Source organism: Alnus glutinosa, chromosome 1 (genome assembly GCF_958979055.1).
Source record: "Alnus glutinosa chromosome 1, dhAlnGlut1.1, whole genome shotgun sequence".
Classification (NCBI taxonomy): Eukaryota; Viridiplantae; Streptophyta; class Magnoliopsida; order Fagales; family Betulaceae; genus Alnus; species Alnus glutinosa.
Window position 1 is genome coordinate 40,688,554 of NC_084886.1, and position 16,644 is coordinate 40,705,197.

At 35.5% G+C, this 16,644-nt stretch overlaps 2 protein-coding genes across 2 annotated transcripts; both read right to left on the minus strand.

Annotated features, from left to right (window-relative positions):
* Window positions 1-1,606: 1,606 nt before the first annotated feature.
* On the minus strand, window positions 1,607-2,335 carry LOC133858915 (classical arabinogalactan protein 25). The gene has a single exon (XM_062294365.1). The coding sequence runs from the start codon at window positions 2,240-2,242 to the stop codon at window positions 1,829-1,831; it is 414 nt and encodes a 137-aa protein (XP_062150349.1). The 5' UTR covers window positions 2,243-2,335; the 3' UTR covers window positions 1,607-1,828.
* A 1,619-nt stretch (window positions 2,336-3,954) lies between these two features.
* On the minus strand, window positions 3,955-11,306 carry LOC133881377 (serine/threonine-protein kinase RUNKEL). The gene is made up of 11 exons (XM_062320295.1): window positions 11,141-11,306; window positions 10,905-10,994; window positions 10,309-10,361; window positions 10,136-10,211; window positions 9,173-9,234; window positions 9,001-9,079; window positions 8,847-8,906; window positions 7,050-8,699; window positions 5,932-6,801; window positions 4,267-5,383; window positions 3,955-4,175 (listed from the first exon to the last, which is right to left on the minus strand). Exons 1-10 carry the CDS (start codon window positions 11,186-11,188, stop codon window positions 4,268-4,270), a joined length of 4,104 nt encoding a protein of 1,367 aa, XP_062176279.1. The 5' UTR covers window positions 11,189-11,306; the 3' UTR covers window positions 3,955-4,175; window position 4,267.
* Between the last annotated feature and the right edge of the window lie 5,338 nt (window positions 11,307-16,644).

Genomic DNA, 16,644 nt, shown 5'->3' on the forward strand with positions numbered 1-16,644 from the left:
TAAATGAAAGTTTTAAGACACTTGACCTTAAGAAAAGAAGCACGGTACCGGGCTAGATGGAGTGCACAACATTGAAGTATGGTTTCGGGAAGGTGTGGCCATCACTAATGTTATGCTGAGTACACCCAAAAGTTAATCAGCTGACCAAGGCACACTGAGGCCACGGGTGATGACTAATCCTCGAAGGTTGGATCGCACAACCCTACACATACGGGGCGTAATAGTATGCAAGGCCATAAATGACAAGTGAAAAGAAAAAAGTTTTGAGGATAGATAAATGGAGTTTAACTCAAGTAATTACTTTATGTTATATGCTTAAGTCTCACATTTAAATTTTAATGTTACTTTACTTCAAAAAGTCTCAACCTCAACTGTTTTAACTCGGTTGAGAATATTACTTACTGAGCCTTTCGCTCACCCCTTACATTCTCCTATTTTTCAGGTTTTGAGGTAGATGGGTAGGTGGCCGGAATGCTTAGGCTTTTGGGAGTTAACATATCATCCACTATATTACTTTATTGCATTTATATTTTGTCAAACTATTTGTTATGTTAGTAAGTGCGTCACGCACAGACAAAAAATGGATCATTTAACTTGTTAAGTCGTGTTGTTATGTACTTTTTATGTTAAGAACTTGTGCTTCTGCAAAAATATTATTTTCTCATGGCATGCATGATATTATTTTACAAGTGTTCTGACGTCTAAATAGGTAACCTTGCGCCTCTGAAGCTTTAAGGCTAACGGGTTAGGCTCTTTTGGGTCTGGGCGTTACAGCTTATGTGATCAAATACATTAAACATTATAACTATTATTCAATAATCTATAATACAATTTTTAACTTTCGAAATACGTTTTTAATTTTTTTTTTATTTTTTAATGTCAGGTTGAGCCAATTATGATTCATGGGCCTTGAATTTGCATGATATTAATTCTAGATGTGATATGTTGTCATCCCATAATACAACTATTGACTTTTTTATTTTATTTTTTTATTAAACAAAAAATTACAAAACCATATAAATGGGTTGGACTTTGGAGTCTGGTTTTATGTTTTAAAAAAATAATAATTATTATGCCACTAATTATCTTTGGATGGCAAAATATTATTTCTCTATTAATTCACATATAAAATTGGTGAGTTTCAAGACACTTTCCGACCCCATTACGCAGCCGATCCGATTGCTAGATCGGATTGGAAGCCAGTGACTCGACATGCATATTTAAATGGTTGAAAAGAAAACTATGATTGCCTCATTGGAGCAAAGATGCTGCCAGTGGAAACAGACAAATCAGGTAACCTAAAACACCACTATTAAATTTGAATTTGATCAGCCAACATGCATGTGAGATGTTTGTGTCTCATTCCTCAATACAACTGATTCATTGTCATTTGGCTTTCACATTTAATTACTAAAAGATAAAAAGTGTCACATGCACTCGAAAATGAAATAGTTTTTTTTTTTTTTTTTTTTTTTTTTCCATATGGTGCCACCTCATATGACATGCAACTTGAAGCATGAAAATTCTTGTAGTTTCTTTTTTTGGTACTATTTTTTTTAAGAGTTCAGTCGAAATGGAAAATTAAACTTACAGGAAATTCAAAGAGTGGTAAGAAAATTGGTCCTTTACAACTCATTTTACTCAAAAATCAATTACAACAACCTAATTAATAACAATAACAAGGTGCACAATTCTACTAATATAACATCCATATGAAGACAATAAGTACATACACCGTATCATATGCCGTAAAGAATGAGAAATTAGCGTCAACAAGGAGAAGTAGAGAGGAAAGCACTGCAACGATAATGGGGTCGTCTAGCTAGCCCTATATCCTAAGCAGACTTATAGACCAATATGCAGCCAAACCTACAAAAACGGCTGTGTTTAAGTAGGAAACCAAGACTTTAGGTGCTGCGGCGGAAGCCGGTAATGAGCCAAGTGGTGAAAACGCAGAATCAGGGCCAGGCGCAACCAACTCGTCTGGATTCGGAGGGCTCGGGCTTGAAGGAATGGTGGGCATGGAGAACCCAGTTGGAGGAACCGCGCCACCAGGAGAAGGCAAAAGTGGAAGAATGTCGGGGGATAATTCTTGGAAAGGAGATAGGGGCGGAGGGTTTGTCAAGAATGATGGTGTGGCTGCGATGGCGTAGGCTTTAGAATTAATCTGAGAAGATAAAGAAAGCAAAGGTGAGGCCATGAAAGCCATGATGAGTGCTAAATGAAACCAAAAGGAGGCCATTCTAATGATGAAGAAATCAATTTCACGCTTATTGCAGCGTAATATACTTGAGTAAGGGTAACTAAGGAAAAGCAGAGTGAGTCGGGTTATCTGATCTTTGGTGGAAGATATGATTTGGGGCCTTTAAAAAGTATGACTAGAAGCTCTAGGGTGGGGTCGAGTGCCACATGGATGGTAATTAAGGGATGACCATAGGAAAAAACAGGTTGGCATGTATAGGAAAGAGACAAAGATAGGCCGGTAGTTGTGATTTGTTTGGTAGCAGGGGATTCCCTTTTTTTCCTTTTAGCCCGTGATGATGGGGCTCCCTGAGTCCCTGATTTTATGATAATCCGGAATCTTTAGACCTAATACATCTAGGTGACTATGAAAATGCCAAATCCCCAATCAAGATAAAATAAAATGTTAAAAACACCCTTAAGTTATTGCATGGCCATTGGAGATACTACAATTGGATTTTTAGTAACAATTCGGGGGAAATTTACTGTAGATTCACAAGGCAATACATGTAGGCAATATTCCAAGTTGTCTTATTTTTCCACAATTATTTTGACTTCTAAGTTGGGATTCACCATTAAAGTTAGTGTTAAGAATGTATTCGGGACTCCGAGTACTGTGAATTCGGAAAAAGCAAAAAAATAAAAAACAAAAAATAATTTTGGACTAAGAATGTTCTTGATTGATCAAAATGGATTTAAGTATATGAAATAAGTTTTGGACTAAGTTTTTCTACAACTCAATCCATTAAACTGATGTCTAAAATGTGTGTAATTCTTCCAGCATTTCAGATCCTCTATTAAAAATACATGTAATTGTCATATGTATTTTCAATTTTGGACATATCAATTTAATAAACAAGATTAAAATTATTTTTTCCAACCCAATTTGGATAAAAACTCATTTCATAATTTTTTGTTTAATTCCTGGGTAAGAAAATAAGGAAAAGCAAAAATTATTAATAAATGGTAGAAGAATGTTGCTGTTATATATAAAACATTAACTTATTGGAGGCTGAATCGCAGTCAGATGGGATCTTAAACACTATACAGCAGATTAGAATTAACTACAATTACCCGAATTTCACAAGAATCTCTTTCCCTGTGCGATTTCACCAAATTAGTTAAATTTAGCACAAATAGCTGTCCAAGGATGTCTCATCAAGTTCATAAAATCAGCCGGAAAATGGGGTGGATGTTGATGTTTTGAGTGGATTATGAAATGAGCGTTCCATATTTATGTGATGTGTCTGGTTTCATTTTCTTGCACATTTTTTTTGCAAATCCACCATTAAATCTGCAGAACCGACATATAATCACATAGATTTCATGGTGAATTTGCATATCTCTTGAACTCTGTACAAGAGAGATGCAAGAAAATAAAACCAAATATTTCTTTATATTTATGCCACTTCGGAAATGAAAAAAATGATGATATTTAATGGAAAGGAATAGTTCCCCCTTTATAAGATTATTTATGGATGCAGAAAAATAGTGGTATAATCAGAAAAGGAAAATAGTCAAGGGTAAATGTTTTAACTAAAAAAAAAAAAAAAAACTCAACAATAAATTAATAATAACAGAAATGTTTCCAATGCCTTCTTATCCAACGGAACTGAGCATATTAATTCCAAACAATAAACGTTTTGCGGATTTAGTTCGTTTTACACCTAGAAAACCATGAACAAAAGAAAAAGAGAGGAGAGATGGCTGATGTTTGATTAAATCGATATTAAGAAAATTATAGAAAAAGAATATCCAATTTAAAATGTCAAGGAAGATACGTAAATCATACAATGGTAGGCCAGAAAGAGCCTGCTGTATACCAATATTATGCAGAAAATTTTAACTGACCTTAGCACTAGGGTCATTGACTCCTCGTCTGGGTTCAGGAAACATATTCTTAATTTCCTGAAAACCCAAAAAGCTCACTGTACCTGCAAACAAGAAGCAATCAAAAAATTAAGAAATCACAGATTTTTTGAAACAAAACAAAAATTAAATAAATAAACATACGACGTCCAGGACCTCAAATGCATCGAGGCAGCCGCTGCAACTCCAGTGCCACAAGCAAAGCAGCATTAGCTAAACCAGGTACACCTGAGCTTTTAAGCTCAGAAACAATAGCTTCAGTCCTTGAAATCTCAGGTACAGATATTGACAATATCATCGCTTGTGACAGATATTGCCTACAAGAATAACCAAGAGCATGCAGCATGCGCAGCACAAGTAAGTGAGAGATGCCCCTGCGCCAGGACTCAAGAATCGCACTGACCTTTGGGAGATTAGTCAGAAGACCAGTGGTGGCTTCCCTCGGAGCTGCCTTAAGCAACAATACCATACATTCAGAAGCTATATCTACAACATTTGCTTCATTGTACCCACTTAACTCTAGCAACACACCTACATTGCTACCAAAGTCCATTATGTCTCTTATGCATTGCTGCTGATCAACTGCACTGCTTGTCTCAGCAGAACTATCACTTAAGAGATCTGGTTCTTTTGAGTAGATGAACCCTTTTCTACCATTGATGGAACGTAGGAGAAAAGCCCTACACAGGCCAAGAGTTGGTTCAAGAAAATCTTCCATATCCTTTGCATATGCAAATTCCAAGAAGTTTCCAATCCTTCTGACTACTTTCAGTTGAGAAAGTAACTTGGATTCCATTTCAGGAGCAGATGCGAGAGCCAAACACAACTTAACGTTGCTTACATTTGCACTGGAGAGATCACCGAGCAAAAACTCAAAGCATTGTGAGATTGTCTTCAAATGTAGAATGTCTGAAATTTTAATGTAGTTGAACTCAATGAACATCACAAGAAGCTTCTGTGCATACATCGGAATGGGATCTTCATCTTCGATCAAGGTGGGGTAAAGAGGGAGGAAATGTGTATTAGATATGGACTTCAAATCCTCTGATCTTTGATCATTGTCGAATGGTTCATTCAGAAAACTGACCATTACATCATACAAAAGTTTCAGGCACAAAAATCTGGCATCACCATCCTTGTTTCCCTTATACAGAACAGCCAAGCTGGGGAGAATTTCACGAATAAAAATGATGGGGTTTTCAAGAATTGCAGCGGACTCTTCTGTCACAGACTCGAGAACTCGTAGAAGGGTTATTTGGAAGTCATCCCTGCCCTAGAAATCAAATTAGAAAGAAAATATACATATTAGTAAATCGATGTCAACCACATCATTTTATGCTCTTTTACACATTAGTTAGGATTTAGACCAATTTTCCAAGCTTAGAAGTTCACCATATACCCAAGATAATCGTGTCAATCTCATCCTCCAAATCACTGTCAAAATTTTCTATGCAAGAAGGCCACTTAAGTATTTCACTAATTTTTTTTATTTTTTTTTATAAGTAATGCATATTCATTCAAAGAGTGGAGCGCAAAAGTTGTTTACTAAATATAAACTTGCCCAAGCATTTTGCCAACCATATCCACCATTATTTTACCCTAACAAGACAAAGTATTCAAGCATTTGGCAAGTTGCACATTTTACAAATTTCCAAACATTAACTATTGGAAGATCTAGCCAACTATATAGATTTTAGCATGTCTTTTTTATATTTTAACAGAAATGAACCAAAACTCAGTAGAAAAAATTGAAGCATCTTTGTCAAAATGTAAAAACTAGAAATAACAAAAAATCACAAATGGCTCAACTGCACCACCTACCTGAAATGGGGTCTCCACCAGTTTGACCAAATTTGCCAACTGCTGCAGGACCTGATGGCTCACCACCTTGCGCTTAAAAGATGAGCTCCCAAGTAGATGAAGAACAACAGGAAACATATGAACATTAGACTTTGGAGCAGCTCGACTGCTAAGGGCAGAGATATGCCCATGCCGCCTTCCTCCCATCATTTGTTGAATATCTCCAGTTATGGTATCCACTAAACCAGGTATAGTGGATGCCACAACATTCACAAATGCATCTAAACACTGCTGCACAAAGTTGTCCTTCTCTTTTGCTAGTCTGTCCACCGTGGAAAGTAACCTAGCATTGCACAAAAAGTGTGGCAGCCATCTCCTACCATTTTTACAAAGGAGAGCCACGAATACAAGTGCCTTTCCCTTCAAAACTTCACTTCCCTGCTCAATGAGAGACACAAGGCTTGGTACAAGGTTCTTGTCCTCCACCAGTGGTAGAAGATACCGACCAATATTGGTGAACATATGGCTTCCAAGAATGGCCATGTTTAAAAGGTTTAAGCTGATTTGCTGCTCACGTGGACTGCCCTTGACAAGGACAGATGCTACGTCCTTAGAGGAAAGCTTCTCTATAACTGATTGAATGCTGGGAGGACTGAAACGAACCAGGCGGACCAAACATGATCCTGCTGTGAGTCTTGTGTTCTCCTGTTTCCCTGCAGCCCTATATATATAGATGAGATTACGAATCACATCCTGGCTGGTGAAACGAGCTGCCCAGTGCCCTCCTTGACCGGAAATGTTCTCAATTGTCCTCAATGCATAAAGTTGAGTTATATCATCCTCACCTTTTCGTAAAATTGATGACACCAATGAAATCAATGAATTTGAAACCTGTGCCCAAGAAATGTAAATTATCTACACTAAATGATGTAGAAGAATAGGGATAGGGCATAAAGGACTCAATACAATCCTATGAAATAAAAGTTCTCCGAGTAAATCATTCTTGACACTTCAATTGATAGGTAGATACGTTACTGTTTTTTTACTTAAGGAATAGAAAAGTTTAATTTAGATTAACCGAGCTTCAAATAATTTGGCACACAAACATGAAGGTTATGGCAATAAAGTAAGAAGCTAACCTGCCAGCCAGATGTAGACTTGTTGTCCTTCGATGGAGATTCTGGTGGATTGTTGTCTCTATTATGATCATTTTGAGTTGATATATAGAATAGCAACTCACCTAAAGCAGCCATAGAAAACCTCCTCACCTTTTCCTGCTTGTCTCTAAGGCCATCAGTAAGTGAACCTAAAATTCCAGAATTTGCCAAATCGTCTTCGATAAAAGTCGAATGCCGTATCAGCAAGCCAATCAGTGACGTAAGTTGAACACGCAAAGCAAAAGCCTTGGATTGTCGGACCATTTTAACAAGCATGAGCATTATTGGCCCATTGGTCAAGATATTGGCTGTATCAGCATTACTGCTCAGCATCTCAAGGTATCTAATCACATTCTGCTTCTCCCCAACGCTAATGTTTCCATTTAAAATGGCTATAATCTTATTATTCATGGCATCCAATTTTTCTTTAGGCATCTTCACAAAATCAGATGCTTGCAGGGCCTCAAAGGGAAGTGAAGGAATCACCTCCGACAGTTTATCAGCCTTTCTGCTTGGCATTACAGGTCTGACTGAGAGATCAGATGGATGCCAAAGAACCTGGGAAATGTTATTAGACGATTTTGTAGAATCATAGTCAATGACTGATCCTGAACCTTCCTTAACTCTCTGGCTTTTAAGTTGAGGACTGACACTGGGAGGGAGAGCAGCCACTTCAATATGCTCTGAAGATGAGTCTTGATCAAGTGCTTTTGGTTCATCTGAGGCAGGAATATTAACAACAGATGGAGTATCAAACTGCTGTGTGTTACTTTCAATCTCTTCCACTTTCCCCTGATGCTGATCTTGACTTGACAACTTGTCTTCAGGCATACAAGTTCCATTATCAGATTCATCTTGTGCCTCATCTTCAGTATTCTCATTGAAATCAAGTTCCATATCAGTGTTCTCAATTTTGACTTCAGCATCATTCTCAGAGCTATTAGGCAAGGGCCTCCTGTAGTTTTCCTTCTCATTCTCCCTCTGTAAGTTTGACTTTGCTATTCTTGAAAGTCTTAAAAGGTTCGCGCCTCTGGTAGCACTAGGACGATCTTTCTGTTTCTCCTCAACTACTCTGCCAGAAGCCTTGGTTTGAGTTCTACGGCCACTTGGTGTACCTTTGACTGGTGTCTCAGAGCCTCTTGATCCAAAGATAGAATTCTCATCCTGCTTCGGAGCCCCTTTTACATCTTTTTCACGATACTTTGGAGGGGTCTTGTTTTGATGAGATTTATCACCATTACGTTCTGAAAGACATGGTTTAGCATATAGTTCTATCATATTATCGAAAGCAGGCTGAGGAGGTAGAGGCACTGAAGTGAATTTACTTCTCCAAAAAGCATGTTCACAAAGCTCTGGCCATTGAATTCTTTCAGCTGGATTTTTTACCAGCAAAGAATTGATTAGATTGACAAAAGGACGGCTTGGATTACCCGGGAGAGGTGGAATTGGATCTGAGAGGATGGATTTTACTAGTTGAGTAAATTCTTTTTCCACAAAGGGAGGCCTCCCTGCATAACACTCATAAAGTACGCAACCAAGGGCCCAGAAATCAGATGCATAAGAATGGACACCCCCATCATCAAACAGCTCAGGAGCCATGTAAAATGGCGTTCCACGTTTTGCTTGTGGCAACTAAACAAGTTCATAAAAGTAAAACTACATTAGCAACAAGTTTTTTGGGGGGGAAGGTAAATAAACAATTTCAAAATTTGATTGTCAAACGGAATCACTCTATATGTATATAACATCGATTGTTGCAAATAGATGGTAAAAACATACCGATGACGACGGAGTTTTTGATATATCACTCAATTTTCTAGCCAACCCAAAATCACATAGCTGCAATTCATAACGATACAAGAATAATTATTCTTACTGATAATAACTACTGGCAATAGCCTAACTATACAAGAAAAGTGAAATGCATAAGCACCTTTGTACGTCCATTTTCATCCAACAGGATGTTTGATGGCTTTAAATCGCAGTAGATAATTCCCTTGGAATGTAAAAACCTGACAATAGAGATGATTTCTAGAACATAACTCAAGAATAAAACAAGTACTAGCTCTACGAAGGAAAAGGAAAATCAAGGCTAATGAGCATACTGCAAAGCTTTGACAAGGTCGCGGGCGACATCATGAATTGAATCTTCAGGTAGTTGACTATCCTGCAGCATAATCACAAAATATTATCGATGCAATTCTAAGCATATGTCAGATATAAGATTGCATATCCTTAGTTCTGTGTTCCCGTATAAGTCCATTAGAATGAACTTTTCAAACAAAAGTATGACATGGTACACAAATTATGCAAATCAATCTCTTTTGCCACAGCCTTAGCCATAATCTCTCCATGCCTCACAGCCAGCAATTAATGATGTGTGGCCTCTGAATTAACTCAAAGGGAATAAAGTACAGAAAGATGAAGAAACATTGAAGCAGTGACATGGTGCAAAAGTTAATCAATTTAAGTTGACAAGCTTGAAAAAATCTCTAATGCATTTTGCAGGAATTATTAGAAGTTTTCAGCAAAGAATGCGTTATATATCCACATCTTTTCCTTTCCAATTTTCTACTGATTTGTATAGCATATAAAGCAGTAAGCATCCATTTGCAGTCAATATGATAAATCTATTCATTTTTAAAGGTAATGAGCTGGTAACCATTATTGGCTGATTGAAAAGGAGTTAATATAATGAGGATCATTACCCAAAAGGACTTGATATGACACTAGGAGAGAAAATCTGCAGCTGGTACAAAAAAGAAAACCAGCGTAACAAGGACACTCCTAATTTTACTGGTTACAATTTTTAGGTAATAACACCTACGTCCACCGTCAGCATCCATATTCATATCAAATTTTGACTTTGGAAATTGTCGAGTTCAATTACTCATATCTGCATTTGGCTGACACCCAAGGCTGTGTCCTTGCACAGACTGCCTATCTAAACGGTTTCAACAATTTGGATTATTCACAGTATTATCTATAAAATTAGAAGACCATAAAACTTCCAAGTCCTTTCCTTCTCAGCAGAAGAACTAGATATGTTCATCACAGAAATGCATTACCTGTCGTAATAAGGCCATCAGATCTCCTCCAACACAGTACTCCAAAACTAACCACAGGTGAGCGGAGGTTTCATACCTGATATACAAGTTAAAAAATCATCCAGTCAAGTGGCCACTTGCAACTGCTACCTACCATGATAGATTCTGTGTTTCCATATACAAACAAGTCTTACCAGGAATAAAATTTGAGTACATTGGGGTGATCCATTGAGTGGAGATTCCTAACCTGCATTCAGAGCAGCCAACACCGAAAAAAGCAATTCAAATACAGTAATCAAAAAGATAGATATACAAAAACACCGCCCTCTGCATAAAAATGTGAATAATCTAGATCACCATACGAACTCATTATATCGCGATAGTACTTCCTAAATGATAAGAATACAGCACTTCGTTCAACATACTCTTTCTGGAATCAAAGTAAACCAACTAAAAACGACATTTTGCTATTTGTAGTCTGATAGTTAAGAGTAATTGCGATTCAAAATAGGCACTACATGAAACTCAAATATTCAAAATTCTTTGAGCTACAATGAAGACTGAAGCATCTTGAATCCGGAAAAGCCTATATGACTAAACTTCCCAAGACTGGTCCAGCCAAGCATCCAACTAATACTTTATAGCATTAACATGTTTCAAACACTGTTTATACTTTCAGATTTGCCTTAGATCGACCATTTCAAATCAATGTGCAACGAAGTAACCAGCAAAGGAAACCACAAATCGCTTCAGAAAAATCGAAACGACTACGAATTTTTCATCTGCTTACTTCTTGAAGAACCTTGCTCTTCTGCGACTTATCGACGCTCTTAATCGCGTAGTACTCGATCGTCTTCTTCTTCCTCCCTTTGTACACGGTCTACGAGTCCAAAAATGGGGGAAAAATCATTAACTGGTAAAGCCAATCGAACTACCAAAATTGGAAAATCCATTAATCAATTAAATAAATCAAACTAAGCTACTGTTCTGAAATTTGAAAGTTTGAACGAGTTCGAGCAATATTACCGAGTATTTGCCCCGGCCAATGGCTTGGTAGATGTGGTAATGGTTCATCGTGGCCGGCTTGGCTTCGCTAGGGTTTCGATTTGGGGGAGAGAGTGACCGGTGAGACTAGCAGAGAAGAGAGAGAATGGGAATAGGATGTGGTTAAGAGTAAAATAGAGCTCTACTGATTGGTCGAGTTTGAGAGACTGTGCAGATGGGCGGGAACACAAAGATGAATTAAAATTAAAATGTGAAATTAAATGCGCGGATAAGGTAGGCCTTGTATCCAAACAGGAATTATATAACTCAAAATTCTGAAATTTTAAAAGTAGGAGAGGGGCACTGTGGTGCGAGTCGCACGCCAATAATTCTCTAGATTTCATTTAAATATATAGTATTAATTTCATGGTCATTATTTAAAGTTTGTGTATTTAAATGGTGTACACTATTTCACGTTATTTAATTATTTAAAATACGTGTTAATATTGACTTCATATATATCATTAAATGCATATACTTTACATCATGACTATAAAATAATTACTATCAATTTTATTTAAAATTGAGAGGAACCGATTCCCACTCTGGTGTGATGGAACGCTCATTATGGATCTTTACATAATTTTACCTAATTTCACTTTTATGGAGTGTTTAGAGCATCCAAAAAAGCTTCAGAAAAATAATTAGAGCATTTGCAGCAATTTTTCTTATATTTTTCTAGACAGTGCCAACCCGAATAAAAATGAGTCAATGATCCAAGTAAGCCATATGAAGGAAAATTATAAGTACTTATATTTTAATATAATGCATACATTTTTTTTTGCAAGAAAAATAAATGAATTGTTGCTAAGATTACGTCTACCCTGTTTCAAAATAAATCAATTTCTTTATTCTGGCATAATAACGGAGGCTACACCGAATATTTTGTAAAATACCATGACGTTCTTGAGTTACTAATTTTGAGAATGTGAACGTTATTAGAGGCTTTTTATATAAATAAGTTCCATAATAATCTACTTACTAAGTTGTGAAATTTTTTATTTTTTATTTTTACATGTCCATACAAGAGGGGGAGAGGAGATTCAAACTAGTGACCTCCGTTTCATAATGCGTGGTCTCCAGCCGATTGAACTACCTTTTTAGGACTACTAAGTTGTGAACTTACGTAGTTACTTTTTTCAACATATGAAAACATTACGGTGTTTTGCAGTTTAGTAGGTTGCCAGACTATAGAGTGAGAAATTTGTTGGGATGAATATGCCGAGTGTTTGGCTTGTATTGTCAGGTTTGCTTAGATATAACTTAGTTGTTATGTTATTAAAAATTTTGTTTGAATGCTTTAAGTCTATATTGATGTACACATTGTTTATGATTAGTTGTCTTATATCATTTATTTCCACTTTCTACTATATAATATCATTTATTCAGCTAATTACCAATTAATTAATTTGAAGGCACTATGAGTAACATTCAAAGTTAAGTAAATTTAATTATTTAATTTTGAAGTGTTACAAAAATACACGTGTGATTAAACATGAAACCCTAAGATGGTAAACACAAAATGCTTTAAATCCACACGGTGCATGTTAATCTTAATATTAACTTTTTTGATAATATAAAAGGCTAATATACTTACAAAATAATGAGTTTGGTTAATAGTTACTTTCTCCTTAAGATAAAGTATTCCAAGAATCACCCTCTCTCTCAATAACTCAATTTGTCCCTCTCAGTCTCCCTCCGTCCCTCTCTTTAGGTTTTGTTATACAAAGAGTTACGAAAATGGGACATATGGTTTATTCCAGGTTATTAAATAAGACATGAGGTCACAAAAAAAGGTTAAAACCTTTTTCACATTTTCATGCAAACCGTCATCGATAGCTTGATAGGAAAGTCGAACATTCGGAGTAAGAAGATCTTGATCATTTAGGTGAAAAGTCGAATGTTCCAAAATCGTGATTTTACTTCAAAACATAAAATTTGATAAAATATTAATGGGAGTTTTAATTAAAGAATTATAAACACTTTGTTGAAAAATCATTTATATGGGATTTAAAACTAATAATCTTTTGGTTTTGTAAATTATCATTGTCGTTTAAATAAATACATTCATTTTTAAAGCATTACAAGTTGTGAGTCTGTGATGTGGAGTGATGATTTTCAAAGTCTTTGGTGGGGCATATGGGTCTCGAAGATTGGTGAGTGGTGCCATCACTAGACGTGGTAGGTTTGACAGTGGAAGGAAGTGGTTAAGCCGTTTCAGGGTTCAACTATGAATTTTAAAGTTCGATACCCTTTTGTGTGTATATGTATTGTTCCTATATAATTTTTTTTTTCTTTATTTTAGTGTTAGACTTGGATGGTGTATTTTACTCCAATATAAGGCCAAATCCGTAATGAAAATGAGAATGAGCACCAGGGATGGAGCCAGGAAGTATTTTAAGCAAGGGCCAAGGTATTTTTGACCAAAAAAAAAAAAGAAATTATACAAAAATAAGTGTTTCATAATACATCAAATTTCAGCCAAAACACTTATCGAAATGGAACCCGTCATTTTTTTGAATCACGAAAATCATCTATGATTGAATCTATGCTAATTGTTGTAGCAACTTCTCTTTCGATGTACACCATTAGAGAATCCGTAAAAAACTCATCTTCAATTTTGTTGCGAAGCCTAGTTTTGACAATATTCATGGCTAAAAATGCTCACTCACAGATCACAATATAAGAAATTGACAATGATTTCACTTTCACACTTTTTTTTTTTAAAGGTTAAAACATTCTCAAATTTCATATATTACTTTAAACATTATTATAATTTATCAACAACAAAAATTTCACACAAATGACACAAAATTTGTCTTCACTTCTTCTTTAGGCTTCAGGTCTCACGGTTCATATCTATAAAATAAAAAAATAAAAAAATAAAAAAAGTTCTCATGGTTCACCAAATTTGTACAAAATTTGAGTATTTTCTCCTTATAAGTCAATGAGTCAATAGTCTGTCGTTGTAATTTTTTTATCCTATTTTATATTGTACTCTCTTCTCTTGAGTCTATACACTTCTTCTAAAAGTTATCTTATTTTTTATTGTACTCTCCTCTTTAGTTTTATAGACTCTTATTCCAGACAGTGTGAGAGACGGAGAGTCCTCTTCTAAAATCCAACTGTGACATCCACTTCACTTCTTCTTCATACTTCAGTTCAAGTTTTCAGTTTTCCCTCCTAAGCCGTAAGCCCATTCATGTTTTCAGTTTTCTTCTTCAGTTCTTTACCATATGACCGGAAAAAATAAACAAAATATTAAGGTTTGAGAACTTACAAAGTTAAAATGAAGCGGAAGCATTGAAGGCTATAGTAGTGGCTGACTGCTGGGGGGATCAGAGTCATCAAACAATGACAGTCTACAAAAGATGAGGTTTAAGAGGGTTTTTTTCTAGGTTTAATTAGATAATGTGATTTTTTTGAAATTTTGTTCTCTATTTTTTTTGTTATGCTTGTGGTCTGTGGAATGTAGTTTGGTGAGAGGGTTTTTTATAGGTTTAATTGGGTAAGGCAAATTGGTTGTGTTGGAAGGCCCCTGTTAAGTGCTTGGCAACGGCTTTTGATTTCTATAGTAAATCTGTGGATTGTAGAAGGCTTTTTTTTTAGGTTTATTTGATAAGCGTTGAATGTTTACATTCAAAACACTTAACGCCCCTTAATTTGCATATGTTAAACCCTAATTTGTGTTGTTAAATAATGTGTTATTATGTTTTAGTGTTTCATCTCTTTTTTATGTCTTAATTGAAAACAAGAGCAAAAATCAGCAAGTTAAGCCTAATGAAGACATTTGAGGTTCAAGTGCTTCTGCCAATAAGAGGAAAACCGATCAAGTATAATCGATCGATCGAAATTTCCTTGCATAAAAAGTCGATCGATCGATTATTCAGTCAAACTTAAAGCGATCGATCTACTTTTGATCGATCGAAATTTCCAAGGCAAAAGAAGTAGATCGATCGACTTCGGATATTTCAGAAAGATCTTCAGATCTCGGCAGCTTTTTGTGTGGCTCAAATTCATCATCAAGTTGTGCGGTTCTAATCAGATTTTGTCACCATCATTTTGTGCGGCTGAGAGTGATTGATTAGGCTAGATTTGTTGTACCAAATCCTCTATAAATAGAGGATGGACGTGAGAGTTAAAGAGGGAGAGTTTTTAGTTAGTTTTCTTAAATTTAGTTTTTGTGCATTCATGTGATGCACCATTTTCTTCATATTTTCTAAAAAGCTTCGAATTAAGGTATTTTGATATTGTAACTTATTTTAAATCCGTTTTTAGTAAAGTAAAGTTTGAATCTAGTTGGTGCAAGTGTTCCTTACATTTTCAAGTAACTTCTTTCTACTTCTTTCTCTTGTTTGTGACATTTTATGTTCAATACAACTCCGGAATCCTTAAATTCCAGAGTACTTAGCTTGTTCTTTAATGTTTTTCTTAGATTTTCTTTACTTTAATTCTTGTTTTTGATTATTCTTAGTTGTTTGGTTAGATTCCTTCATTAAATTTAGTTGCTTTACATCTTGTTAGTGTGTTTTGTAGTTCCTAGACCTCTTAGAGAAATGAGTTCTTCTTCTCCTATAAGAGAATCACATATCTCCATGAGTAGCTAATTTAATTGTAGGGTGTTGATGAATTCTCTCCAAGTGCCATGATTTAATTGTAGTATTCTTGGAATTCCTTGTAAGTGTAATGATTACTTAGCCTATATATGGTTAGGTAATGGTGCTTATGACATAATTTATGTGAATTTGATAACTCATGCTAAGGAACATATACTCTCCACACTCTTTTAGTTTCATTATTGTTTAGATGCTTTTTCAATTATAATATAATTTTACGTGAAGGTTATGTGCTAACTTAAGATGATTTATACTTTTGTCCAAAAAGGTGTATGCTTATTAAAAAGGTCTTATAGTCCATACTAGGGAGCATGAATCATTCAACCCTAGGTTTTAGTTGAATGACTATTGTATAAGTAGATGGATTATCATTGCCTTTAACTTAAAGTAATTTCATGTTGAGATCGTCGTGTGATTGATAATCATTACGAGCTCATATTACACTTGTAAAGGGAATCCGGGAGGAATATAGTATGCCATGTGTATGAGGATTGAGTGAAATCAATGCCCTACACTTTTCTTTTTCTTAAAATCTCTCAATTTTAATTGCTTTAGTTCATATTAGCTTAGTGATAAAACAAAACAAATCTTATTTTTCAAAATTAAATTAGGAAACGTCTTAAGTATTTCATAGCAAAACAATTTTCAATCCTTGTAGTACGATACCCTCCTTAGTCCTATTCTGCAAAGTCTCGTACTATTGCGAGTGGATATAAATATTAAAATCCACATAGTTGTGAAAACCGATTAATTTGTTAAACCAAAATTCCTCATTTTTAATAATTGGTTTGATAGCTACCAATTTTTGGCGCTGTTGCCGGGGATTGTAAACGGTTGTTTATGAAGTATTTAGGATTTTATCTAGTTTGA

Coding starts and splice junctions, on each gene's coding strand:
- LOC133858915 (XM_062294365.1), bottom strand. CDS start 2,242: ATGGCCTCCTTTTGGTTTCATTTAGCACTCATCATGGCTTTCATGGCC.
- LOC133881377 (XM_062320295.1), bottom strand. CDS start 11,188: ATGAACCATTACCACATCTACCAAGCCATTGGCCGGGGCAAATACTCG. Junction 8,907..9,000: donor ATGAAAATGGACGTACAAAG/GTGCTTATGCAT, acceptor TATGAATTGCAG/CTATGTGATTTTGGGTTGGC. Junction 6,802..7,049: donor AGTCTACATCTGGCTGGCAG/GTTAGCTTCTTA, acceptor TCTTGGGCACAG/GTTTCAAATTCATTGATTTC.